The following is a 27125-nucleotide window of genomic DNA, read 5'->3' as shown; positions in this document are numbered from 1 at the left end:
TTCAGAGTAACTCCCCATAGTAGGATTAGTCTTGGCAAAGAGTTTTCTCTTTGTTACATCTCAAAGACGTGCAAAAATGCAATGAATCCACAATTTCTATATTTAATCTAGAAATATTGAATACAGCCCTGTATAAAACAAGACCCCAGTCAGGCAGGGATGAAACAAGAGGAATGTGTTTAATACCTTCTGTATATCCACATGCTTGTGTAAGAGCTTGACAGTGGGTCAGCAGTGCAATTCTTGTCACAGTCACCCCAAGCACACTTCCATCTTTACACGTTTTGTACTACAAGAGATTTGTTATTGAAGATTGAATATATTGTATGCAACAGTAGCACTGCTCTTATTGTTTGGGAGTTAGATTCAAAGCATTTAACATGGAGAAACAAAGGGCAGCTGATGAACTTTGTTACTTTAGTTTAGCTTTCACAGATAGAGAGAGCTATAATGAAGGCTGCGAAACAGTTTTTATAAAGCCCCATTTTTTTTCTCTGGAGAAGGTGTCTTTTTAGGCAGAAATTTGTCATGTTTGGCATCAGGAACTCTTCAGCTGTTTGCGTTCAGGGAGGGTGGGAGAATTACATTTGATATTAATTCCAAACTTGCTTTTGAGTCACTCTAGCAACACCAGCAGCAGAAGTCTGAGTAACTTAAGTAAGACATCACTGAGTAATATGTTGGCTAGATTTAAAAATGTGAGAAGTTACTTCTCACTGGTCATCTGTTAAATTGTTCAGGCAGCCCTCCCGAACACGACCGGCAAAGGGGTGGCTGCTGCAACCATGTGTGTGATACTAACAGAAATACACGAACTGTATTAAATCAAAGAAGAAAAAATAATGAGAGAATCACGGTGCTGAGTTTGGAGCCCTCACAATTTTTGATACTTTCTGCAGTAGGCTGCAAATTCTAAGTCATCATTTAAACAAAATCAGTATCTTCTTCCATGATGAAGATAGCCAGCAACATTCAATACATATTCATAGCTGCCATGTTAACCCACTCCTTTAGAAAACTAAAATTATCAAACAGCAGCATATAGATGGGAAATCCCAACCACTTTGAACTGAGTAGGGCACTAGCTTGACTTGTGATTATTTAAATGCTAACATTATTTAATTCATTTGCTCCTTTCAAAAGAGGAAAAAAACCTACATCCAAAAAAGTTAAATGCATCTAGCTATGCTAATTTTCCCTTCCTGAAGCAGGTCTTTCAGGAGGGAATTTAACCACACACACTGACTGACGAGAGGCAAGATTTTTAACAAAGGATGATGAACAAGCAGCTTCTCTCTCTTCCTTAGGAGGATACTCAAGTCCACAAATACTAGGGAGAAAACTTTTTTCGGTGATGCTTGTTGGTGATCTCTCGTCTGAACAGATCAGTAAGAAGCCTGGATGGTGAATAAGAGCTATGGCAAGACAGGAAAAGTTCTATAGAATATTGTGGCAGCAAGTTAAATTGAGTAGGAGCCATGTGGGCAAAGAAAAAAAAAGGGGGGCATTGCCTGGTGATAGGAAAAGAACTTCAGATGACGCTAAGGGGGAAAAAGAAGATAACTGTTTCTAAGGCACTGAGGAGATGGTCCACCATACACTTCACTAGTCATTTTTACATCTCAACAGATGCAGCTGAAGAAAGTCTGGACTTCTCTTGAGCACAGACAGGGTCTAGTTTTAAGGACAGGATAGGACAGAAGTCCCCTGAATACATGGGTCATTCAGACTACATATCGCCTTGTGGGAGTCAATATATGTATGATCTCAGTGAGAGCAAGTTAACATGGTTTATGAATTCCTGCCATTTCATAAGTTGTGGACTTCCAGCTCTCACCCCTTCAAAGTCTTTGGTGTCATCAGTTCATTGTGTGTTAGGAGAAGTGACATTAAGCATTATATTGCATTCCCTTATTTTTTTTTATAGCTTTGTGACTTTCTTGATAAACAAAACTGTAAAAAAATGAACTTATCTTTAATGAAAGTTGTAACAAAAGCAAACAAAAAAATCAAAGTCTAGAAGTGCAAAAGTTTGGGTGTCCACACTGCTGCAGCTTACTTATTTGTGAAGCATCCATCACTGTAATATCTGAAATCCCAATACAGCAAAGCAGTTAAGCACATGCATGCTCTAAACTGACTACTTAGAGCACTGCTGAATCAGGGCCACAAGTGCTGTAGAAACCTTTAAGTAAAAAAGACTCCAGAAATGCAAAGTTAACTGTGCAAATTTAACATTGCATTAACTTTCATATAATATTTAGTTTCTATTTATACTGAAATTATCAGCAAGTAAACAGGAGGCTCATTGTTTACAGAAGCAGTGACAACATAGTTATATTTATCTTAATGTTATTCAGAAGTGTCATATGCAATAGATCATAGGGAAAATTTATCTTTATAAACTCACCTCTATGTAAGCTGTGTCATTGTTTGCATCCTTGATATGTGGGAACCAGTCACGAGGAGGTTTAGAAAGATGTTTAGATTCTGTGACAAACCATAGCAGCTTTGGCCACCCTGAGAAACAGACAAAGAGCTTTTGCTGAGTTTCTGCTAGATAAATAGTACAAGAGAATGCAATTCTTCTGCACACAAGTTTATTTCAAATGTGTTCTATGCTTGTATGGTGTGAATATTGCTTGGTTGGCTGAATATTGCTTATTCTACTCATGTGAGTATCCCCACTGGAATAGACCAAGCAGGATTATTAATTATCATACTTTCTGTACATAGACATCAGGACATACTATGCTGAGGCTAGTTTCTAAACCTCAGAAGTATTAATGATGTATATGTGATATGTTTGCAAGTGCTATTTAGTAACACGTGGAATCTTTGTACAAGAAGTAGGTTTAATGAGGATGAGTTTACCTTTGAACTGTGGTATCTCCCCTGTAGGGCTTTTAGGCAGTCCTTTATGACATGCATCACTAGTCAAGGCCACAGTAACACCACAGCTTCCAAGTAAGAAACCGATTTGTTGGCTTCCTGCATCCTAATTGATCACAAAAATAAGAAAAGCAACAAGTGAAATTTACTGGAATTGACTGCGTGCAACATGCTTTTTTTGTAGTTTGTTTTACAAGGTACGCAATGTCTTAGGGAAAAAATAGTCTTCCCTCTATCCAACTTAATTAATTAACAAAATATAATTGACTAACTTGTACACTGAAAAAGGAGTTCTATAATTTGGATATATTCATCCTCACAACCATATATATCCATTCAAAGGACTAAAGCCATCATATGGCTTCATCTTTTACATCTCTACACAAGATGCGTCGTCTATGAAATAAGAAATGGTTAACTTACTGTAAATGTGGCTCGTCGAAGAATGATGTAGATGTGTATTCCATTTAGGTGTGTGTGCACCCAGTGCACTGGAGCCAAGACTTTGCCTAGCAGTACCCATAGAGGGGCAGCACTTGCACCTTGTGACTGTGGCCACTGCCCTGGCTATATAAGGCAACACCGTCCTGACTCCCCTTGGTTCCTTGACACCGAAAGCCAATGAGAGGAGACTCTGATGCAGAGGGGACGGAGGGTGGGTCATGGAATACACATCTGCATCACATTTCAAAGAACCATAAGTAAGTAACTGTTTGTCGTCCTGGAATAAATGCAGATGTGTATTCCACGTAGGTGACTCACAAGCAGTACCCTGTCTGGGAGGACTCAGAGTCTATAGAAATATAGATTGCTGGGCAGCCCTACTGAGCCCTGTGTTGGTTTGGAAGATGCGGTAATAGCAGAATGGTCCATAAGTGTATGGCTGACCTGTAAATGTCTAATACGGAAATGTCACTGAGTAACGCTATCAATGTCACTTGCGCTCTCAGCGAATGAGCTCATATCTGCTGAAGAGATGTAGTCGAAGCAATTTCATATGCAGTCTTAAGACAGGATCTAGAGATAGTCTGTGCAGAGACCGCTGGTTCCTTCATGAAGTCTGCAGTATTACCTTGTTGCTGGAGAACTGTGTGTAGAAGAGGCCCTGCCATCTGCGTGTGCAGTTCAAACACCGTCCTTGCAGAGGTAATGGCTAAAACTGCCAAAACTGTGTTTAGGTCCCACAAGGGGGCTGGCTCTTGGACCAGAAATGTAAGCAGTGGAGTCCTTTCAGAAATCTTGCCACCATGGCATTGGAAAAAACTGATTTTACCTGACTAGGAGGATGGAATGTTGATATTGCTGCCAGATGTCTGAAGATGTAACAGGTACTCCAAGATGTCCTGGATAGAAGTCCATGTCAGCTGGGTCCTGGGGGACAAGGGCCATGCTGAAAACCTCTTTCACTTTGGTAAGTAGACTGGCCTAGTGGAGGACTTCCTACTGTTGAATCCCTGGCACACGTTGCATGGGGACTGTCATCAGAGCAAGGAGTCTAGGACTAGTGAAGGAAGGCAAACCAATCTGTCCAAAGAATGTAGGGCAGGGCAGAGCAGGGCAGTAGACATCCTGAGCCACATCTGGAGGGGGTAAAGGCATAGCCTCACAAACTGAGCCACCTGCACACAAGACATGTCCCAACAGGCTCAGACGCACCCAGACTGTCATGGAGGGCTGAGACTGCAGACTGAGGCAGAGCTGTTGAATTGCCTGGAAGTGATCAGTCATCAGAAATGCTCTCGACCCTGTGGAATCTAATAGGGCCCCAATGAACTTGATTTTTTGAGTGGAAGCCAAGATAGACTTTCCAGTGTTTAAAATGAGTCCTAGACGGTCAAGCAAATGCAGTGTGGTGTTGACATGTGCAAGAACTTCTCTGGAACCTCCTTCAGTATCCAGTCATCGAGGTATGAGAAGAAGTGGATTCTCTCCCTCCTGAGATATGCCATCACCACAGCCATGCTTTTGGTGAAAACTTGAGAGGTGGAATGGGGCCAAATGGGCGAACCATATACTGAAAATGGTATTCTCCCACAAGAAAATGAAGAAACTTCCTGTGGCTCAGTAGAATCACCACATGAAAATAGGTGTCCAGAGCAGAAAACCAGGAGGGGAGGATAGCCCACGGAGTGACTATGCGGAACCTCATGTATTTGATACATTTGTTAAGGCCATGAAGGTCAAATATGGGTCTCATCCCATCCTGGGGGTTTGGTACCAGGAAGTACTGGGAATAGAATTCGTGGCCCCAGAATCCCAGTGAGACTCCCTCTACTGTTCCCAACACCAGCAGAGAGCTGACCTGCTCTATGAGCTGTGTGTCTCATGAGAGGGGTCCCTGAAGAGGATTGGGAGAGGGGATGGGGAGGGTGCCTGGAGAGGAACTGGATGGCTTAGCCTGATTTGATAGTGTCTAGCACCCAGCTGTTGAAGGTAAGTGAGCCTCAAGCATTGTAAAAACAGGCCAGCCTGTCCCCAAAGAGATGGGAGTGGGAAGGGCAGAGCAACAATTGGAACAGTGCTCTGGACCAAGGAGTCAAAATGGGCACTTACCAGGCACTCAGGGAGGATGCGTGAACTGGCTGAGCCCTGAGACCCAACAACTTCCTATTGTGAGATCTATTCCTCTTTCTGGGGTAGTCATTCTGCTTTGGGGAGTTGGGGTGGGGGGAGAATTACACAAAAGAGTGCTGCAGGGAATACTGCTGCTCCTGAGCTCCATAGTGGCATCTCTGCATGGACAGCATGGGCACTTCCAAGGACCTTAAGTTAATCCTGGAGTCCTTAAAGGAGAGCAAAGTGTCAGTCTTCCAAGAACAAGGTCCAGCCATCAAAGGGAAAGTCCTCAATGGCTTGCTGGAAATCCAATGCAATCCTGGAGCTTTGTAGCCCTCTTCATAGTAACTGCACAGGCCATTAACCTGGCCAAAGTGTCCACAGCATTGAGGATGGACCGTAGGGCATTTTGGAATCAATCCTGAAGCACTTAGAGGAGAGGAAAGGGATCAGGAACAGTCAGCATGGATTCACCAAGGGAAGGTCATGCCTGACTAATCTAATCGCCTTTTATGATGAGATCACTGGTTCTGTGGATGAAGGGAAAGCAGTGGATGTATTGTTTCTTGACTTTAGCAAAGCTTTTGACACGGTCTCCCACAGCATTCTTGTCAGCAAGTTAAGGAAGTATGGGCCGGATGAATGCACTATAAGGTGGGTAGAAAGCTGGCTAGATTGTCGGGCTCAACGGGTAGTGATCAATGGCTCCATGTCTAGTTGGCAGCCGGTGTCAAGTGGAGTGCCCCAGGGGTCGGTCCTGGGGCCCGTTTTGTTCAATATCTTCATAAATGATCTGGAGGATGGTGTGGATTGCACTCTCAGCAAATTTGCGGATGATACTAAACTGGGAGGAGTGGTAGATACGCTGGAGGGGAGGGATAGGATACAGAAGGACCTAGACAAATTGGAGGATTAGGCCAAAAGAAATCTAATGAGGTTCAATAAGGATAAGTGCAGGGTCCTGCACTTAGGATGGAAGAATCCAATGCACCGCTACAGACTAGGGACCGAATGGCTCGGCAGCAGTTCTGCGGAAAAGGACCTAGGGGTGACAGTGGACGAGAAGCTGGATATGAGTCAGCAGTGTGCCCTTGTTGCCAAGAAGGCCAATGGCATTTTGGGATGTATAAGTAGGGGCATAGCGAGCAGATCGAGGGACGTGATCGTTCCCCTCTATTCGACACTGGTGAGGCCTCATCTGGAGTACTGTGTCCAGTTTTGGGCCCCACACTACAAGAAGGATGTGGATAAATTGGAAAGAGTACAGCGAAGGGCAACAAAAATGATTAGGGGTCTAGAGCACATGACTTATGAGGAGAGGCTGAGGGAGCTGGGATTGTTTAGTCTGCAGAAGAGAAGAATGAGGGGGGATTGGATAGCTGCTTTCAACTACCTGAAAGGGGGTTTCAAAGAGGATGGCTCTAGACTGTTCTCAATGGTAGCAGATGACAGAACGAGGAGTAATGGTCTCAAGTTGCAATGGGGGAGGTTTAGATTGGATATTAGGAAAAACTTTTTCACTAAGAGGGTGGTGAAACACTGGAATGCGTTACCTAGGGAGGTGGTAGAATCTCCTTCTTTAGAGGTTTTTAAGGTCAGGCTTGACAAAGCCCTGGCTAGGATGATTTAACTGGGACTTGGTCCTGCTTTGAGCAGGGGGTTGGACTAGATGACCTTCTGGGGTCCCTTCCAACCCTGATATTCTATGATTCTATGATTCTATGATTTGGCCACTAAGCAGCCTTCTGCAACAAACACCCAAAACTCCTCATGTGAGGCCTCAGGAAACTAGTCCACAAACTTGGACATGGCTGATTAGTTGAGGAAATTATACTTGGACAGCAAAGCTTGTTGATTCAAGATCCTCATCTGTAAAGACGATGAGGTATAGATCTGTCAGCCCAGAAGGTTCAACCACTGGGAATCTGTCTTTTGGGGTGGACTTGAGTCTGTGCTGTTGGGCCCTTTTGTTCACCAGTGAATTTGGTGCCAGATGGAAACAGAATCTCTCAAATCCTTTCATCAGAACAAAATAGGACTTCTCTGTTCATGTAGCCCAGGGGTCAGTAACCTTTGGCACGCGGCCCATCAGGGTAATCCGCTGGTGGGCCACGAGGCATTTTGTTTACATTGACCGTCTGCAGGCACAGTCCCCAGCAGCTCCCTTTATTCACTAGTTGTGATAATTTTATTTATACTCATTTGACATAATAAAATTACATGAAAAATTAAAATTGGACCTAAGCTGCAAAATTCAGAACTGATCTTCTCCTCTGTCTAAACTTTTGCTTTGAATTCACTACTATATTAATAGCATCAGGTCTTTGCATACTTTTTCCCCCTCCCCTCCCTCCCATATTAAGAATATCATTTAATTATAACTAATGAATAAAGGGAAAAAGCAAATAAAGAACAGATACATCCCACTACTTCTCATTTGTCTGCATTACCTTGATTCTGTACCTCCAGAGAATGATCTTTTTATACAACATGATTATCTGAACTAGCATATGCTGACATTTAAGTAAATAATGTGGGACAATAAAATGATCCATAATAAACAGAATTATCTAACTCATTCATTTCAGACATCCAGAAGTTGTCACATTCATTTTTGTTCACTGCAGTTGTCAGAAATTTAGTTTAAGCTTGGCAAAATTAAAAACATTCTTTTGCAAGAAAATTCTTCAACATTGAGCTCTCTCATTTACTCCTGCTTCTATGAAAAACCAGACAAGGGAAGTGCCCCTTTTAAAAATACAAAGAGATGACAATAAGAGAATCACGTAGTATCAGTTTCTGGGAGAAGTGCTGTTCATTTCACACAGCTCTGTCAGTAACCGCAGCAGCTGAGCTGGTCAAATGGTAAATTTGCTGGGAAAAAGAAGAGAAAAGAAAAAACCAAGCACTTTTGAGGCAGCTGAAACTATTTGTGAACTTGGACAAATTGAAAAAAAAGTGGGTGAGGGAGGGAAAAGTTAGTTCTGACATTTTCAAAACAAATCAGTTTGGCATTTTGTTTGTTGAAACAAATAGTTTCATTTCATTTCAAAATGACAGTCAAAATGTTTTGTTCGATGCAAATTAAATTTTTTTGATTTTTCATTTTGGTGAGAAATACTGAAAAAAAAATTAGTTTCTGTTTGAAACATTGATTTTTGTTTGTTTTTTTCTTTAATAATTTGAGTCTTTGCTTTTCGTGACTGAATTGGAAAAAAAAATGAACAATTCACTCAGTTCTACTCAGGAGGTCCCAAACCAGACAGAGTTTTGTAGAGCTGACAAATTAATTGCATGGATATCCTTGCTGAATCTTGTACAAACATCCCGGAGATCAGTCAGTCATTCTAAGACAGAGGTTACTGTCCTACTGAGCATAAAAGAGAGGCCACTAATTTCTTTCCTTCAGTATCTCCCAATGAATTTGAATGGTGGTCCACAACTTCATGAAAAAACCCAGCACTAGCATTGCACAAATCCTCCAATTCATCATAAAGATTAGTTACTGATTTACACAAGTTTATGGATTACAAATCATCACTTTAGAGACATTCTTGCACTGAAATTCGAAAATCAAAACACTGAGATGAGTCAACGTAATCTCATCCCTCATTCTATCTAATTGTCATAAAGCCTCTTGCACTTATAGTGGTTTACAAGTAACCACTATAATTTTAGTTGAACTAGTGAATGTGGACAAAACCCAGGCAGACTGCTGGAAGATATAGTATTTAATTCCGATTTTTTTTAAGTGTGCCTACACTGCTCTAGGTGTATGAGCCAGTTAAAAAAAGAAAAGAAATGCTACAGAACTGTGCCTCATTACGACTATCATTCAGAAATTAAACAGCAAGAGTGTTCCTTTCGCTCACCTATCCTCAAAAGCTTGAGCAAAGAGACAAGATTTGCTACATGCCCTGAGAGCCAGCAGAATGGCTTTGATGGGCTAGACAAAGGAATGGAGTGAGTGCCTGAGCAGGGGACCTTTCACTGAAGACACTATGGCAGCAACAACTCTCATTTAAGGCCTCAACTCCAAAAAAATACATGCTTAACCAATTTGCTTAATAGGGGTTGTTTGGTAAATTGGGGCCTAAACACTAAGACACTTCAAATGATCTCAACTACTATAGTACTGAACAAGGAAATTCTCAAGTAGCTAGGTCCCAGCCTTTTAGGATTTTACAGACCAAAATTAAAACATTGAATTTCACCCAGAAACCAACTAGAACCCGGTACAAATCATATAGTGCAGATCATATGGCACCACCATAAATGACCCCTGTGAACACACACTACAAGGAAGTAATCTGCCAAATTCTGCTCATAACAGAGCCAAATATAATGCACTGGAAAGCTACAGGAAGAGACTACATTTATTTTAATAGTATTGGGTTCTCTAGACAACATGAACGGGTATTGAGAAGAGAAACCATGAAGATTTTCTGTCTGATGGTAACATCGAAATTCCTTAACAAATCAAATTGCTCTACTGCCCTGCAAAAGGGTTATAAAACCAAACACTACTTTTGCCAGATGTGGTTTGAGTTTTCTCCAGCTATTTACTTAGTTTATATTAACCTGCTTCATCAGCAGACCAGTGAGCATACACAGTATATTATGTTGAATCTGGGCGGCTGGAAGAAGCCTCAGATACAAACTGAATGGATACAGTCTGGATTGCAAAGACAGGGAAGGCTTGCTAGCTAATAACACTAATTTAAACAGAGAAACCTCCACCAGTGACAATTTAGAATGGCAGTAAATACGGGTGTGAGGTAAAGGGAATGGCTTAGGTATCCAAGTATCAGGTCTGAAGTGCTTTGCAGTCACTGCATTCATTCTTTGAATACACAGCTCAGCCTGTTGAGGTACATAAAATTAGGTTTTTGCAGATGAGTGTGTGACCCTAGAGTATCAATCTTTTGGATGAAACAAAACATAAGCCCTGTCTCTCTGGGAGACTATTAAAGATTCACTAAGGCATTTCATAAGGAGGCTTTCACCAGTGTCTGTAGACAAATGGTCCTCCTCTTGCTGCATTATATTTAAAAATTCACGCACAGAGGAAGATTATACATATATAAATAATGTAAAGTATAATTATATAATTGTATATATATATTTTATGCCTGCACTGTACATTATGTATATTGTTTGTATATATAATATACACACATACAGTACATACAATACACAACTATGTACTTTCATGTCAGTCCTCTGGATGAGAGAGCCCACAGGTCCTGTTAGGTTCTGGGAAGTGGGTGGGAGCAAGCCCGCCATGACTAAAAGCCCCTTCCCCCAGCCCAAGGGGAGGAGCCACTGAGCCAGACTGACTCAAATAAATATGGGGGACAACAAAAGAAAAAAACAGGGACAGGTGTGCAGGTCAAAGGATCAAAATTGGGAACCTGAAGGGGACACCGAGACAGACAGTGCCCACTGCTCCTCAAAGCTGTCAAGGGAGCCAATGGATGCAGGCCAGAGGAACTCTGCCCAGAGACATGAACGGAGAGAGTAAGGGAAATAGGCCCCACAGTCACAGAGCACCTCCTCGGCCAACATCCTCTCTCTGGTGTTACAGATGGGCACTTGGCCATCACTAGGAGGAAATTGACAAGGAGGTCTCATGATTTTGAGGTGCCATGGATGTGGCTGCATCTTGGTATGGTAAATATGTAGTTTGTGAATGCCTTGGGATTAATATTTCTATATAAAAATAAACTTCACACTGCTTGTGAAAGAGTTTGTGTATTCATCCAACAAGGAAGGAAGGAAAAAGCAATCTGCCCAAAATGAAGGGTTGGGCTTTCTGATATAAGAGAAACCCATCAACCAGCAGAGGTAAGATTTATTTTAAATAAATCAATACTCCGGGGTGTTGTATTTGAGTAATAGTAACAGCATATAAAATTTCCAAACTAAACAGATTTTGGCTTCTAGTGCATTGCTTCCTCAAACCCTACATATACTTATCCCAATGAACAATGGCAGATACAGAACAACAGCCAGCAGGTACACTGAGAGTTCATTCTTTCTAGTTCTAACCAGTAGCAAAAGGGAATCAAGGAAAAATCATCAACTTTTGAGAACAATCTCAAAGACCTTAAGAACTAAAAAGGGAGCAGAAACTACTTCCCACACCAGTTTTGAAAGTAGAAAATAACCTGCCCCATTGGTAATGTGTCAGGAATCTACCTGTATTTGCAAACATGTCAAATTTGTAAATCCTGAACAGCTATAAAAGGCTAACTGAAAATGGGACAACCATTATTTTTGGAAGTTTACTTTGTTATGGAGTATGGGAAGAAATGTGAAATCTAGGCTGTGGGAGGGAAATAGTGTAGTCTGCCATTTCTTACATTTAAAAACCAAAAAAGCAAGACAAAGTTGGAGCATAAGGGATCTAGGCTCAGTGAAGAACTGCAGAAGAGTGCTCTACATCAGATGCAGATGCGGGGCTTGGAGAGATGAAGGAAGTTGCAGAATTAGTTAGTGTTGGGCTGGGGACCCAGAATTAATTAGCATTTATGTTTCTTTGCGAAGAAGCTGGAAGTTTCTGTGTCATCAGGCAACACAATGCAAATGTATATATTTCTATGCAAATGTAAAGTCTACTGGGTTTTTGTCTCAAGATGTTGGCATGTATGTAGATTGCCTACAGATGTTTTCTGGTACTTGGCACATTTATCAATGTAACTGGTACTAACTGCAGGTGAGAGGAAACATGACTCATTTCAGCCTGAAGACATTATTCAGACTTTTTCAGGAACTAGAAAACTGTAGGGGCGGGCTTACTTGTGAGGTTTATAAATCCACCTCCAGATTGAAGGGGTGGATTAAGACAATTTCACTGCCTCTAAAAGTACACCTCTTCTGTGATTACCCTTGATAGGCCAATCTTCTCTGGAGCTCATAAAAAGTGCTCCTGAAGAAGAGTTTTTGCTTTTGGAATGTGTGCTGTGTCACATATATTATTCCGGAAGAAAGTTCAGGTGTCTTCTGCAAGTTAATTTAGCATTAAACTTTCCCAAGTTATGATTATGGGAAAGTGTTATTAACTGAGAAAAAACAAACAGATTCCCATATGCGTCAGCTATTTATGCAACTATGTGCACTTGGGTACATAAGGTTTATTGCCCAAGGTGAGAGGGCCATGGAAGCTTTATATAAGAGCTTTTTGTTCCTAGCCGTGAATGTGTAGAGAGGACAAATTTCACAGAATGAAATTAAAGCAGTTCTCTCACTCCCTGGTCTCTTTACATATGGGTATCAGAAAGTGGAGAGGACCAATTTTATGTCTTCCTTTAAAGGAGGACACCCCCCTCCCCACACCCCAATCATGTTAACTGACAGATCAGAAAAAAAAAGTTGAAAATACAAAGATATTAAATTACATACACTGCTTTCAGGAGATGAGGTGCAAGGCAACCAATACTTTGAAAGTCAGAAATCCTTGGTCAAGTAACTGTGCAGTTTTCTACTTCTTGTGAACAAAACCAACCAACCCCAGACAAGTTCAGCAATAGGAAATATTCTATCTACACATAACGAAGGGGTATATACCAATTTACCAATGCTTGAAAAATTACAAATAAGGGCATTTGGCAATAGGGACACTTTTCTGAAGAACAGAATGGATAACACATGAGTAAGGCTATGATTTAGTCACAAGTATTTTTAGTAAAAGTCACAGGCAATGACCAAAAAGTCACGGCCAGTGACCTGACTGTGACTTTACTAAAAATAACCCTAACTAAATCTTAGGTGCAGTGGGAGAATGGTAGGGGGAAGGGAGTGCTCTGGTGGTCGCTGCTGCTCCTGGGGGTGAGGGCGGCCCAGAGCCCTGCTGCCACCGCTGCTCTGGTCGGGGTGCTACTGCTGCTTCCAGACCGCTGCTCCGGGGCAGTGCCTGGATCAGTTGCTTGGGACTGTCAGAGCAGCCGGTGCGGCTGACCCTAGGGCTGCCCCAGCTGCTCGGGTGGCCTTTGGGTCAGCCGCACTAGCAGCTGCGGAAGTCCCGGAGGTCCCAAAAAATCATGGAATCCGTGACTTCTGTGACCTCCGTGAAAGACTCGCAGCTTTACATATGAGTAACTTATACAAATATATATATAGGTGTTTGTCCTCTACATAGGGATAATTCTTGTCTATGGCACCTACAGACAGTTAGTGGAAGGAAAAATAAGATGAAAATCTTCTAACTCAAACTTTTCTTCTAACTAAAACTTAGTTCATTGTCACACTAAACTCACAACCCCAGACTATTGCTCCTGCAAGGAGTTTTTGTTGTTTTTGTTTTACTTCGAGGGATCCTGCATTTCCAGTTTCCTAATCATGGATTCTTCTACTCCAAGTTTAAAAGGAATATTTTAAAAGAAAGAAAAAAAAATACAGAATATGTCAGAGTATACTAAGGCTAAATGCAAGCTAACGGTTGCAGGGAATTTCAGTCCATTGCATTCCTAGAGGATCATTTGATCGACAGCTGACCCAAGACACTAAGCCACCTTACAAATGATTCTGGGTATCCTGGAAATACAATGCAGGATAGAAAAAGTGGGGTAGGAGTAGGAAGGGATGGTATTTGCCTAACATTTAACCACAAAAGATTTCTAGCAAAATTTATTATACAACAATAATCATGCTGTGAGTAACGGGAAATTCTCAGCAAGAACAAATTGGTTGCCAGATAAAACCATAAATAGTAATTTAATACATACATGCTGTATAGTATTGTGTGTAGATTAACACAGCTACCAGACACATCCTACTCTCCCATTGTTCACCTACAGCGTAGCTGCTGTTTTTAGTTGGGTGACATCTTCCTTTGAACATGTAGACTACAAAATGCACACTGCCAGTGTTAACTGAAGCATGCACAGAAGAGATCAAATAATGAGGAAGCATAAAAGAACAGCCTAGCCTATTGTATGATGACACATATATGACACATCCTTCAGCTGGTGCCAGAAGCAAAACCGCTACTGTTTGACCAAGTAGAGGTTTTCCTTCTGGGACTGTTCACAAAGCATGATTTTTATTTCATTGCTTCCACCCTAGTTCCTGTGCTATATAAACAAAGGTAGAAATATCAGCAGTCATACATGCTCTGAGAATGTCCAGTATCATTTATCAGGTACAGATCATTCAGTCTGATTTTTTAGAGTTATAACCCACCCCCTCAATTACTGTTGTAGTAATTCAATATTTCTGAAGAAACACACACACACACACACAAGGCTCAGTCAAATTAAAGTAAGGAATTATTTTGACATGGCGTATTTACTTGGACAAATAGATTTTACAGTCTATAGAGAAGAATGTGGCAGTAGACATCTTAAAATAAATCCAATTCAGTAGATTTATGTTTTATTAACACTTAATCATGACTCTTGGCAAGTAAAATACAGGGAGCAACAAAATAGGACTTTTTCGCCCCTGGAAGTTATGTTGATCAAATATGTTTCTTCCTCTACCATTAAAGTAAATTTTACTATGGGAATTTGCTGAAGGCTCTTACAATTTAAATAATCTAGCTGTCCTGTTTCTATTAGCACACGTAAAATCTTAATTTCAGGGACAAAACGCCAAACAATGCACCAAGTTATACATTTTATGTCAAACGCTTAATGTAATCCTAAAAGGTTCCTCTTTGGTATTAAACCAATGCAAATTCATATATTGTGCTTCCACAGAAGCCATTATAAAAATATATTTTCAAAACTCATAGTCCTTATCTTTTCCTCTCAAGTACAGTTTTACAAATAAAGTAATCCACAAATTTGTTTGTGAAAATAAATAAGTCAGAATAAGGACCAAGTCATCTTTCCTTAAGTTCACTGTAAAAATGATGGAGCAGCCACAAGCCTTCATCTTTTTCTACATAATAGTCACACACACACTTAAAAAACAACATTTAGGTTGCAAAGTCAAGCACTCAGACGTTAGGAAATGACAGAATTAAGGTTGCCTGTGAAATCTTAATTTGGCCCCCTTGTATATATGCATTATGAGACAGTCTTTATTTACATGTTCACATACTCTTTTTCATAGGACTCTGCCTCATTCAGTGCACAGGATGGACTATGCTCAGTTAGAAGTATTAATCCAATATTTTGTTTTATCCTCATTGCTCAACGTGTGGCCCTATGCCCAGTTTACTGCACATTATTCAAACCCGCTCTGAAAACAAAATTATTAATTTCTTCATGGGCTTTTCTACAGCACAGAGCACCATAGCATCTGAGTGCTTCACAAAACCTCTGCGCCATGAGGGGATAGCACTACACCCATTTTACAAAACTTTGGGAATTGAGGCACAGAAAGATTAAAGTCAAAAGTACCTACTAATTTTGGGAGTCCAATATGGGAAGCCTAGGACCTGATTTTTCAGAGAACTTTAGCACTTTATATGTTGAAGATTCTGCTCCCATTGATTTCAGTGGCAATTGTGAGTAGTCACCTGTTCTGCAAATCAGGTCCCAAGGTATCAGGCTGCAATCTGGCATTTTCTGAGTCTTGAATGCTTGACTTTGCAACCTTAATAATGTTCTTTTAATATTGTGAGTTTTTTAAAATAAGAAATTACACATACAAAACAAACTGAAAAAAAAATAGAATTTCCATCATGTGCCACCATATTGACACCTACGTAGTTCATAAAGGAGTTGGAACCTTTCGAGACATCATGAAGACCTCTGCCAATTGGGCTAATGGAGTAACTGATAGCAATAGTAGGTTGTTATCTTCTATGTGGACCACCATTAATGGGGGATGACAAGCTTTACCAGTGGGTTTCACAGATATTTTCTGATTGCAGAGGAATGGTGATTGAGACTCAGGGATCTTGGGGTCCATTCCAGGCTCTGAAGGAAGTATGCTCGAGTGGGCACAGACTGTCCATTTTCCTGAAGTCTGACTCCTTTTGCCTCATCCTCTTACTTATCCTTTTCCCGTCTTTTTCTTACCCCTGGCTCTTCATTCCAGTCCCACTCTTGATTCCTTAGGCTCCTCATCCCAGTCTCCTTGCCAGCCAGTTGCACTCTCCTCCAGGCTTGCTGGCCTAGTCCCAAGCTCTCCCACTCCATACCCAGTGCCGGTTTCTCTCTGTCCTGCTCTCAGTCATAATTTCCCTCCCCACCTGCCAGTAACAATTTCATCAGACTCTTTGTCACAATTTAGTCCTTTCCCTCCTTCCCCCTCCAGCTTTTCTCCCCACTGCATTTGTATTCGATGGCTTCCTTCTCCACACTGCATGTGTGCCAGCTGTGGGGGGTGAGGGGAGAGGTAATTGACAGCACAGGAGATACTGGCTCCCTGCTCTCAGTTCCAAGGCCTGGTTCCACCCTGAGAAGTTAGGAACAGCCATTATGGGGCAAGTCCTGTTGGGACCCCCATAGCTCTGGGCTGGAGCATGTTCAGTTACTTTGTAGGGATGGTGCGTCTATAGTCCAGGCAGCGTCAGGAGCTGTGAGAGGGTTGAACACGCTCAGCGCAGATAGAATCTTCAGAGATTTTAGCTGTTAATTCTAGAAAGTCTTTACTGAACATGTGTGAACTGTGATTTTTTTTCAGGGAACATACAGAACTTGGCCAAATTTAGGCAGATTTTTACAGGGATAACATCCCCGACAAAGGCCACCTCCCATTACCCCCCTACCAAATTTCATGTTTTTGCTCCAAAGCATTGAGGCACTGGAGCATTTCAAAGAAAAGTCTCAAAGATTTTTTTTACTAGTATTTTCCCCTAGCCTCATTCCTAGAAGTGACTGAATAGTTCTGTTAATGGAATGGTTTTTTGAAAGATCTATTTAGCTTGGTCTGCTTTGTTGTTTAAAGAAACTGGTGAACCTTTCCATATGATGATATGAACAGCCCTGATAATAGATGGTTTCAACAAAGATACAGCCTGAGCAGTCCTAGCATAAGCTTCCCTACTCTACCCACCAATGGTCCTTGAGTTCCCAGGATGCCGGCACTACGTCAAGCAGGGAAAGGACAGTTCAGTCTTCATGTCCATTCTGTTCTATGCCTTTTTGCTAAGATTGTAATACCTGTGCACTAGGAACATGACAGCCAATTTAATGGAACCAACATCATATGATAAATTCTTAGTATTAGCAACAGTGAGAGTTGATCAAGAACAAATGCTCTAAGGCTTGATCTACACAAGTGAAACGTAGCACAATTGTTGAGACTGGTTCAATTCCATCAACACAAGAAGCCCTAGAATGGATAAGACAATGGCTGACACCAACACTTAAAGTACTGTGTTGATTAGACCTGCTCTAAAACCTGGTTAGCTAACACAGTGCCTAAAGAAATCATGGCAGATATATTAGGGTTTCCAGGCTTGCTAACTTTGGTGGAACTAATTGTCACTGGGGGCTGCCACAGCTCCCCAGCTCCAATCATGTGCTGCCACACCCAGTATCAGTCATTGAGGTTTATTTTTATAACAAAAATTAACAAACAGAGCTCGGTCTTCAATACTTGGCCCACAGGCTTCAGGGCCTATCCTCCCAGGGGTCTCTGATGCTCTAGTTGCTTGGAAATTCCTCCCCTGTGCCAGCTCTCCTCCCCTCTTGGAGCTGCAGCTGCAGGGTTGCTTCATGGAGCACTTGGCCCCTTTGCTCCAAGGACCCTCCACAGGAGTTAGCTCCACTACAGCGTGGCTTTGCTCCCAGGGATCAGCCTGTTTCAGTCCTTCCTCTTCCCAGCTGCTTATTACCAGCGCTTTATCGGCCCAGGTGTAGCCCAACCCTCTTTAATTAGCTGGGTGAGGTTCACCTGCTCCAGTCTAGGGAAACTGGGTTCAGTCATTCCACAGAAACCAGCTACCCTGTGACACTAACTTTATGCAAATTTTTCCTAGTGTAGACAAGGCCCATATTTTCTGCAATTAGAAGTAACCAAAAATGATAGCTTGAGATACTACTTTACTAAAACGGAGAAGCTATACATAACCTATAGTACAGTATTATCCTTTGTCCTTAGACAAAGAAAATTCTTTCCTGGGTATCTGGCTGGTGAATCTTGCCCATGTGCTCAGGGTTTGGCTGATTGCCATGTCTGGGGTCAGGAGGGAGTTTTCCTCCAGGGCAGATTGGAGAGGCCCTGGAGGTTTTTTTTGCCTTCCTCTGTAGCATGGGGCATGGTTGACTGGAGGGAGGCTTCTCTGCTCCTTGAAGTTTTGAACCATGATTTGAGGACTTCAATAGCTCAGACATGGGTGAGGTTTTTCATAGGAGTGGTGGGTGACATTCTGTGGCCTGCGCTGTGCAGGAGGTTGGACTAGATGATCAGAGTGGTCCCTTCTGACCTTAGTATCTATGAATCTATGAATCTAGACGCAGAACCACTCACCACAAAAAAAATTTACACAAAGCTGTGCTCAGTGGTGATTCATTCGGATATTAAACTTTCAAAATGCACTGTGGAGGAGAAATCATAGAATCATAGAATCATAGAATATCAGGGTTGGAAGGGACCCCAGAAGGTCATCTAGTCCAACACCCTGCTCAAAGCAGGACCAAGTCCCAGTTAAGATGTAGTTCCTTACCTTTCTGGTAAGTGGCACTTCAATAGGGACAGGGACAACTTCCGCCAGTAGGCAGCCATAAAATGCTACCATAAAAGCAGCAGGATCATTGTTAGGAAAAACGAGTGCTACCTGAAACAGAGAGAGACATGTTAAAATTTAAATTGTCAAAAATCTGTTACAGTGTACTGTACATTAAAAACAGCTTCCACATTCCCTTTGAAAAACTATTAATATTTAAAACCAGCTCTGATATAATGCACTTTACTGTGTTCCACCTAAACTTTTCCCGACTTATATATAGGTACAACTATTGAACATTTAAGAGCTGAATGACAAGTGAGAAGGAGTTTGTTCTCTCTTATACACATTCCTTTTTGTGAGCATCTCCACTTAGGCACTTGTACTTACATAACGCTGCATTTTAAATTGCTAGTAAGTTTCATCTGAGCAATGACTTGATTGAGGTTCAACTTTGGAGCAAATATGACTAATGTAATTTTAAATAGAAAGTTTTACATCCTAAAAAATTAAATTAGGCTACTGAAAACAGAAATGGGTTTATGTCCATCCAGAGTAACCAAACATAGCGTACCATTGTGCCACCTATTCTCAGCCTTCTGTTTTGTCTGCCTGCAACAACTAAAGCCTCCTGCAAGTTTGATGAAGAGGTTTCACCTATGCTCTATTAGGCCAATGCAGGAACAATAAATGCTACGTTGAAGGCAGCATCCTGAAATTCCTACCCTACTCAGATTTCAGAGTAGCAGCCGCGTTAGTCGGTAACCACAAAAAGAACAGGAGTATTTGTGGTACCTTAGTCTCTAAATTTATTAGTCTCTAAGGTGCCACAAAGTATTCCTGTTCTTTCTACCCTACTCAGATCCCTCAAACTAAGCAAGTTTAGGGCCAAGGCTTACTGGAACAAGAGAACTTCAAGGAAAGATCAGGTGCCACATGGAATCCACCCGAATGCTCTTTTGTTTTGAGGCTACTTTATACTAGAAGGGACAATTACTGTTATAATTTAAGAAACAAGTTTAATTAACCTAACATATTGCAAACATCACCTTTTCTTAGTTTATTTTGGACAGAAATTTTTTTCTATTAACTTACTTCATTATTTATAGTCTTCCCCATGTTTTATTTTTCCCAACAACTAACAAACAGACTAACCAATTTCATTTTGAAGTTCTTGTTCAGTGCAAGATGAACATTGCAGTAATAACTGCAGGGGGATGTTAGGACGCCCTTAATCTTTGGGGAACAAATTCCTTGATGCATTTCCATTGCTCTTGTGTTTTGAAAAAACAGTTGGCATATAGCTTCCACTTTCTTCTTCTTCCTCCTTTATGCCACTTTTTCTGGTGAGGACCAGATCTCCTTTTCTTCCAGAAGAGGTTCCAGCTCCTCCTGGGGGATTCCCTAGTGCTCCCAGGCCAGCTAGGAGATATAATTCCTTCAGCATGTCCTGGGTTTGCCTCGGGGCCTGCACCCAGTGGGACGTGCATGGTAGAGTTCCAACAGAAGCCTCCCAGAGGGTATCCTTATCAGGTACCCGAACCACCTCAACTGGCTCCTCTTGATCCGGAGGAATAGTGGCTCTACTCTGAGGCCCTCCCAGCTCCTCACCTGTCTTGGAGAGTAAGCCCAGCACTCTGCAGAGAAATCTTATTTCTGCCGCTTGTACACACAATCTCATCCTTTCAGTCATTACCCAAAGTTCATGACAATAGGCGAGGATGGGGATGTAGAGCGACCTATAAACCGAGAGTTTCGTCCGACAACTCAGCTCTCGCTTCACCACCATGGATTGGTACAGTGCTTGCATCACTGCTGCCGCTGCCCCAATCCACCAGTAGATTTCCTGCTCCTGCTTCCCATCACTTGAGAACAAGACCCCTAGATACTTGAACTCTTTCACTAATGGCAGCCTGCTACCCTCACCTGGAGAGAGAAGTCCACTTTCTTCTGGGAGAGGACCATGACCTCTGATTTGGAGGTGCTGATTCTCATTCGATCTGCTTCACACTCAGCAGTAAAACTTTCGAGTGCGCATTGGAGATCACAAAGCTTACATTTTGGACAAAGTATTTTTATAGGCTCCTTTACAACCTATAAAATAGCCCCTCTCCTAAAGAAATGACAGTCTAAAGAGACAGCCTTCTCATGAAGGAGTGGAAGACAAATGCAACTCTTTTTGTTAAGTAGTTTAGATGTAGAGTTTTGTGTTGTTTTATTCCAGTAAAGTGGTGCCCAGTCTCTGGGGAGTAGGTCAGTAGGTCAGCTGGGACAGCTAGCAAATATGTCAGAATAGATTCTAGCTAGTATTTTTAAAGGCACTTAAGGGAGTTGGGGCGTATTGGGCACTTAAGTGCCTTAGGTGCTTTTGAATATCTCAAGACACTAATCACTAAAAAACCCTGTAAAAATTAAAAAGGAGGAAAACAAAACATATGGAAGTGTATCTAACCAGAGGGAAATGTGTAGAGATAGTAGATATTTCATAGAACCATGCTTCATTTTTGTTCAACACAGACACGGGGTACGAGTAGCATGAGGTCAGACTTTAAGGAAAAGGCATTTCGGAGTATTCCATATCGTGTCCATAAGGAAACAGTTTCATTTTCATTTAGAAAAGATTGCCAATGTCCACCTGTATTTAATTTAGTGCTATAAAACACTCATCTATTGCCACATGATGCAAATTCCTATTTTCAAAGAAGTTAAAAAAACTTTTATGGCACCGCAATGGGGAAAGTGAACAGAATTTCTGCTCAGAACATGAGGAGTACAGGAGCAACTCATCTTCAATTTGAAATTACTTTAAATTACAAAAGATGTTGGGTAAGATATTTTACAATGCAAAGTATATGCCTTCACCACTCAGCTATAAACATCTAGATTTACTGTAATCTACAGAGAGTTATTTTAGAATAAGAACTTCAATTGATTCGAACAAAGGGAAGATTTTACTTGTCTTACTCTTTCTAGAGTTTCAGCTTTAGGTCTGAATCACCAACAAATCCTTTTTAGGGTTAGGAAATCTTAGGGATCGCTATACAGTAATTTACTACAAAGAGACAGGCAGTAAATACAAGATATACGGATAAAGTGTAACTGAACATTCCTCCTTTCACAGGATTCTTTGTGCAAGTAAATTTAATGAGAATCAACAATTTGTTTGTCCTACTGTTGCTTAGACTCTGTTGTAAATCAAAGAAAAAGAGAAGATTCTGTTGATTAGTACCGGCTAAGTGCCACTGTAGAAAGAGATTTTGTTTAAACATCTGTTTAAAAAGACTCTTGAGTTTGAATCTTCATGTTTTATTTCTAAAAGAAATTTAGGAAATATTTTTGAAAATTCTTTTATTTGGGAAACATTAACCATGCTCATTTTACAGAGGTTAAACAGTCCCTGCCCTAAGGAACATACTGCATACAGCTATACATTTATTGCATACAGTATAAGGGGGAAAAGGTGTGAATTTGAGGCTCCTGAGGGTATGTCTACACAGCCACTAGACACCCACGGCTGGCCTGTCCTATTTCATTGCTGGCTTCACCTTGCAGGGTCCCAGAGCACAGGCTCCAGCCCAAACCCAGAAGTCTACACAGCAATGAAACAACCCCACAGCCCAAGCCCCGTTAGCCTGAGTCAGCTGGCACGGACCAGCTGTGGGTGTCTAGTTGCTGTGTAGACATACCCTGAGGTAATTATACAGAGGTAAGTTCTGGAAGGCTTTATGGATAATGGGTTTTTTGAGGATAGACTTGAATGAGTGAAGCTAATTAGTACACCAGAAAGGAAAGGACTTCCAAACTTTACGTCTTCATAGAAGAATTAGTCTTCAAAACTCTGTGAGGAAGTAGGGCTGATATTACTATCTTTCTTTTACAGAGGACAGAGACAGATGGGAACCACCATGTTTGACACTAAGTGTCAAAATACAGAAGCCCACTCTGCTCTCTTCCCAACCTCAAAGACAACACTGGAGGATCATCTAAGTGACACGGACAGGTCAGCTTAGCTAATCATCCGTTCTCTCAAGAATTGAGCATGCTCAGCTATAATGGGCATTCAGTTCAGTTTCTGTCCCAACCAGTTGGACAACTTGACACTTGGGTAGAGGTTGGGGACAGGAATGTTTGCACAGGGTTGTTTATGTTTCAGAAAGTCAATACATATAAGCCTGGCAGCTTTTCAGTTGTACAGTGGCAGAAGAGATTAAATGACTTGTCCAAATCTATGCCAAATAAGGCAGTGGCAGCATTAGATCATGGAAGTACTTAATCCCAGTCCCACAATCAAAGCTCTGATTGTTGCCTCAGGAAGCAAGCTCACACTTACAATGGTCTAAGAATTATATGTGTGTCCAGTTCTGCCAAAGGACGTTCACATTTTCGTCTCATCTTAAGCAATGCCTCTTTTGCATCCACGATCTCAGCAGCCACGAAGTCATTATATTAAATACATTTTACCAACATGACAGCATGGTCTATTACCCTCCATGCTCTTTGTATGCAGAAATCTTTGCAAACAAGACCAGTTGTTCTTTCTTTCATCAAAAAAAATATATATATATTTTTCATGGGAAAGCTTATTGTTGATTTTGCAACAAACTCAAGTTACTACTCAGTGAGTACTAAAGCAGATATATAAACCACCACACAAACGGCCAGCCCCTCTATGGATAAAAAGCAACAGATTTTCTCCACATTTGATTTTTTCACTTATCTCTGTGCCCTCTGAATCCCCATTCACATCTTCTCAGAGTGTATTTAATGTCTGCTAATAAACCATTGAGATACTTACTCTGTCTCCAGGTCGCACCATTGGTTCTTGTTTCGTGCCTAATTTATGCAGTATATTGTAAGCAACCTTCATACTTCTGGTCCAAAGTTTGCCTAGTAATAAATAAATTGTAAAATTAACTTTTAAATTATGCTTCAAAATTTACTTGTAAAATGATAAAGGAAAAATGCACCTCTAGACCAAAGGGACTAAATAGCAGGAACATTTAGGGTTAGACTTTGCTACTGGGTGTATATATGAGGCTCCTACTGAACCCAAAGGGAATATTGTGGATACATTTAAACACAGATGTTTATTTGAACATTTATCTATCACATGAAGCATTATAATAAAAAAGGAAAATCTCAAGATCTCTTTATATTTTAAGTTATTTTTTCCTTTAGTTCCTTTTCCTCTGCCTGCCAGGATCTGAACTCTGGGTTCTATTCTACTGCCTGCAGCACTCAACTGTTTTAAGTGGCTGGGATATCATTTAGCCCAGGCAGAGACAGATGGCCGTATCATCATTAATTGATGTAGGGCAGACACGGAAAGCTGAACTCCCACTTGGCAGAACTATGCAGGGGTGGTCCCCTCCATCTCCCTCCAAAGGCATGACTAGGACCTATGTGGTACATAGCCCAACCCCTAGCCATGTGGGCTGAGGGTGTAAAAGAACAATTCCAGGAAGATGCCAATCCCTCCCCAGGACAAAGAAACTCCCTGGAGGAGCTGGCACAGAAGCAGCAGGGACCCTGGACACGGATGATGTATTAAGATGCTTTCTACAGTTTTTATTCTGTATAGTCTCTTCCCTGTGCTGACTAGATGTTGCTCCAACGTTCTCCCCCAGTGTCTTCACCTCAGCTTCAACTGTACTCTCCTTTGTGCTCAGCCTCCTTCCCTCTCTCCTCCCCATTTCCCCTTCCCTTTGCCTTTCCATTTCCATTAACTAAGCCCGCACAATCAAGACCCCACTCAAAGAATTTTTTAAAAACAAGTTATGGCAGTAACATGACATTTATAAACAAACATTGATGGTTTGCATATTGTATCCCTTTCCCCCACTCTTCATCTGTCTTGTCTAGTTAGACTATGTATGCTCTTCAGAACAGGGACTTTATATTACTTATGGTTTATACAATGCCTAGCATAATAGGGCCTTGGTCCCAGTTGGCCTTTAGGCACCATCACAATAAAATTAATATTTAAAGAAGAGATTATATTCAACATTTTAAAAATCCCAATTTCTGCTCCACTGGGAACTGAGCAGGTATATTCGGGCTTGTCTCACGTAGTTTACTAACAGGGTGTGATTTCTAAAGCACACTAACATATTTTGCATTCACTGGTCCATGTAGACCCTGCTGGTACATACTAAAGGTTCTCTTGTGTTTTTTTACAGCATACCAGCAGGGTCTACACAGACCAATTAATGCACAACATGTTAATGCACAAGAAATCCCTCTGTATAGACAAGCTATTGTGTGTCTACAGGATTTTTCCTTAAATACTAGAAATTGTCACCACAACAATAGAACTAGTTTCCAGCTAGCCACTTTTATTTTAAAGTGAGCCTTTAACCTCAAGGTATTTCACTCAAAGCTATTTACAATGCTCAATAATTGTTTCAGAATTAAATTTGACAAGCAAGCATGATCAGACCTTAAAAGAAGAGAAGAGGAAAATAGGTAACAACAGCTTTGATTTCTAAAAGGTTCCCTTATGGAACAAGTAGTGCAGGTAGAGTACGCTGGAGAAGGAAAAGGCAAACAGTTCAGAATTGCAAGAAAGAACCATCTTTACACAAAACACTTCCTAACTTGACAAACACAAAGACTGAATAAGTTTTATCCCTTGCTTGATGCTAATGAGAGTTAAGGGGACTCTGCACCTCACAGCCTCAGCCATTTATTAAGTCCATGAAGCACTAATTCCACCACGAGTCTTAAGTTTTGTTTATACCCATCCAGACACACTTTACTGTATGTATTTGACTCCTTTAACCAATTTTAACTCTCACCTTTTTCTTTCTTTCTTTTTACGAATAAACCTTTAGATTTTAGATACTAAAGGATTAGCATTGGCATGATTTTTGGGTAAGATCTAAGTTATACATTGACCTGGGTGTGTGGCTGGTCCTTTGGGATCAGAAGAACCTATTATTTGAAGAGATTAGTTTTAAAGAACCACTCATCTTTAAGTCTAGTGTTTTCGGTGGTAATACAAGGACTGGGATGTCTAAGGAAACTGTTTTTATGACTTCTTTTTAGCCAGTGTGGTGAAACAGAAGTTTACTTTCCTCTTTCGTGAATGTGCTGAGTTCCTGGGAGGTGTTTGTGGGCTAACTCTCTGCTTATTGTTTCTGGCAACTCATGAAATCATCCCTGATGCAGTGTGTGAAATACAATCATTTTTTGCACTTTGGGAGATGCAGGGCTTTTGTATTACTGTGGTAGTATCCTTCTGTTCTCCGCCAGCCAGAAGCCCTCACATTATCTACTCATCCTCTCACTGACCTACTTTTATCCTTTATTTTTAAGTCACTGAAAGTAAACTCATTTAGTTTTAAAATCAATCCTACACCAGTCACCAACCGTTATCCCTATTAAGTAGTGCCTACTGTCTCCATTGTCCAAGTTAGGATTCTCTGCTTGCATTCACCCATTCAAGTGGCTAACCCCCTCTAACATTGCTGCAAACAATTATCTTGTTTCCTCACCACAGAAATAGCAAGCTCTGTGTGGCTCAAAAGCTGTCTGTTTCTCCAACAGACGCTGGTCCAACAAAAGATATTAAAACATCCACCTTGTCTCTCTAATATCCTGGGACTAGCATAGCTGCAAACCTGCAAAATACTGTCTATAGTTTCCTAGACCTTCTTTAGCTCTCTTAAATCTATGGGTTGATGGGAAATTAGCTTCTCCAATCCATCAGTGACTGACTCGTTTCCAACACATTTTTAAGCAACTACTAAAGAAGTTTTAGTCTTCTGAAGATGAAGAATAGTCTTCTCTTTAGCCACTTTGTTCACCAGCTTGGAATCTGGGCCTGAGCACTTTTGCCAGACTTTCAAATTCTGAAACCAGTTCTCCCTAACGTGTTCTCCAAACATATGTGAATTACCAGATTGTTCCCCCGGCACACCAAGTATTTTCAAGTGTGTGGTATGATGGCCACGTCTCTGGAGTCAACTCACAATTTGCAAGCATATACATGAACAACCTGGTTAAGATAAAGAGAAACACTTCCTTTCACTTTCTAGCAGCAGCATGTAAAGGTGTAACAAAGATTTATTTCAGTGTGAGGTTATTTACTAGCAGCAATTTTTTCAGT

General features: G+C 41.1%; 1 protein-coding gene across 10 annotated transcripts in view; it reads right to left on the bottom strand.

Annotated features, from left to right (window-relative positions):
* The window catches only part of DIP2C (disco interacting protein 2 homolog C), a 513143-nt gene that overhangs the window by 111427 nt on the left and 374591 nt on the right, over nucleotides 1-27125 (bottom strand). For all 10 annotated transcript variants that reach the window (XM_038391694.2, XM_043509595.1, XM_038391695.2 and 7 more), the window contains 5 exons: nucleotides 23811-23902; nucleotides 19016-19126; nucleotides 2875-2998; nucleotides 2411-2520; nucleotides 187-289 (listed from right to left, as the gene is read on the bottom strand). In XM_038391694.2, the coding sequence (XP_038247622.1) occupies nucleotides 187-289; nucleotides 2411-2520; nucleotides 2875-2998; nucleotides 19016-19126; nucleotides 23811-23902 (540 nt within the window). The remainder of the gene's footprint in view (nucleotides 1-186; nucleotides 290-2410; nucleotides 2521-2874; nucleotides 2999-19015; nucleotides 19127-23810; nucleotides 23903-27125) is intronic.

This window comes from Dermochelys coriacea, chromosome 2, assembly GCF_009764565.3.
Source record: "Dermochelys coriacea isolate rDerCor1 chromosome 2, rDerCor1.pri.v4, whole genome shotgun sequence".
Classification (NCBI taxonomy): Eukaryota; Metazoa; Chordata; order Testudines; family Dermochelyidae; genus Dermochelys; species Dermochelys coriacea.
This window is presented reverse-complemented; position numbering and strand designations above follow the sequence as displayed.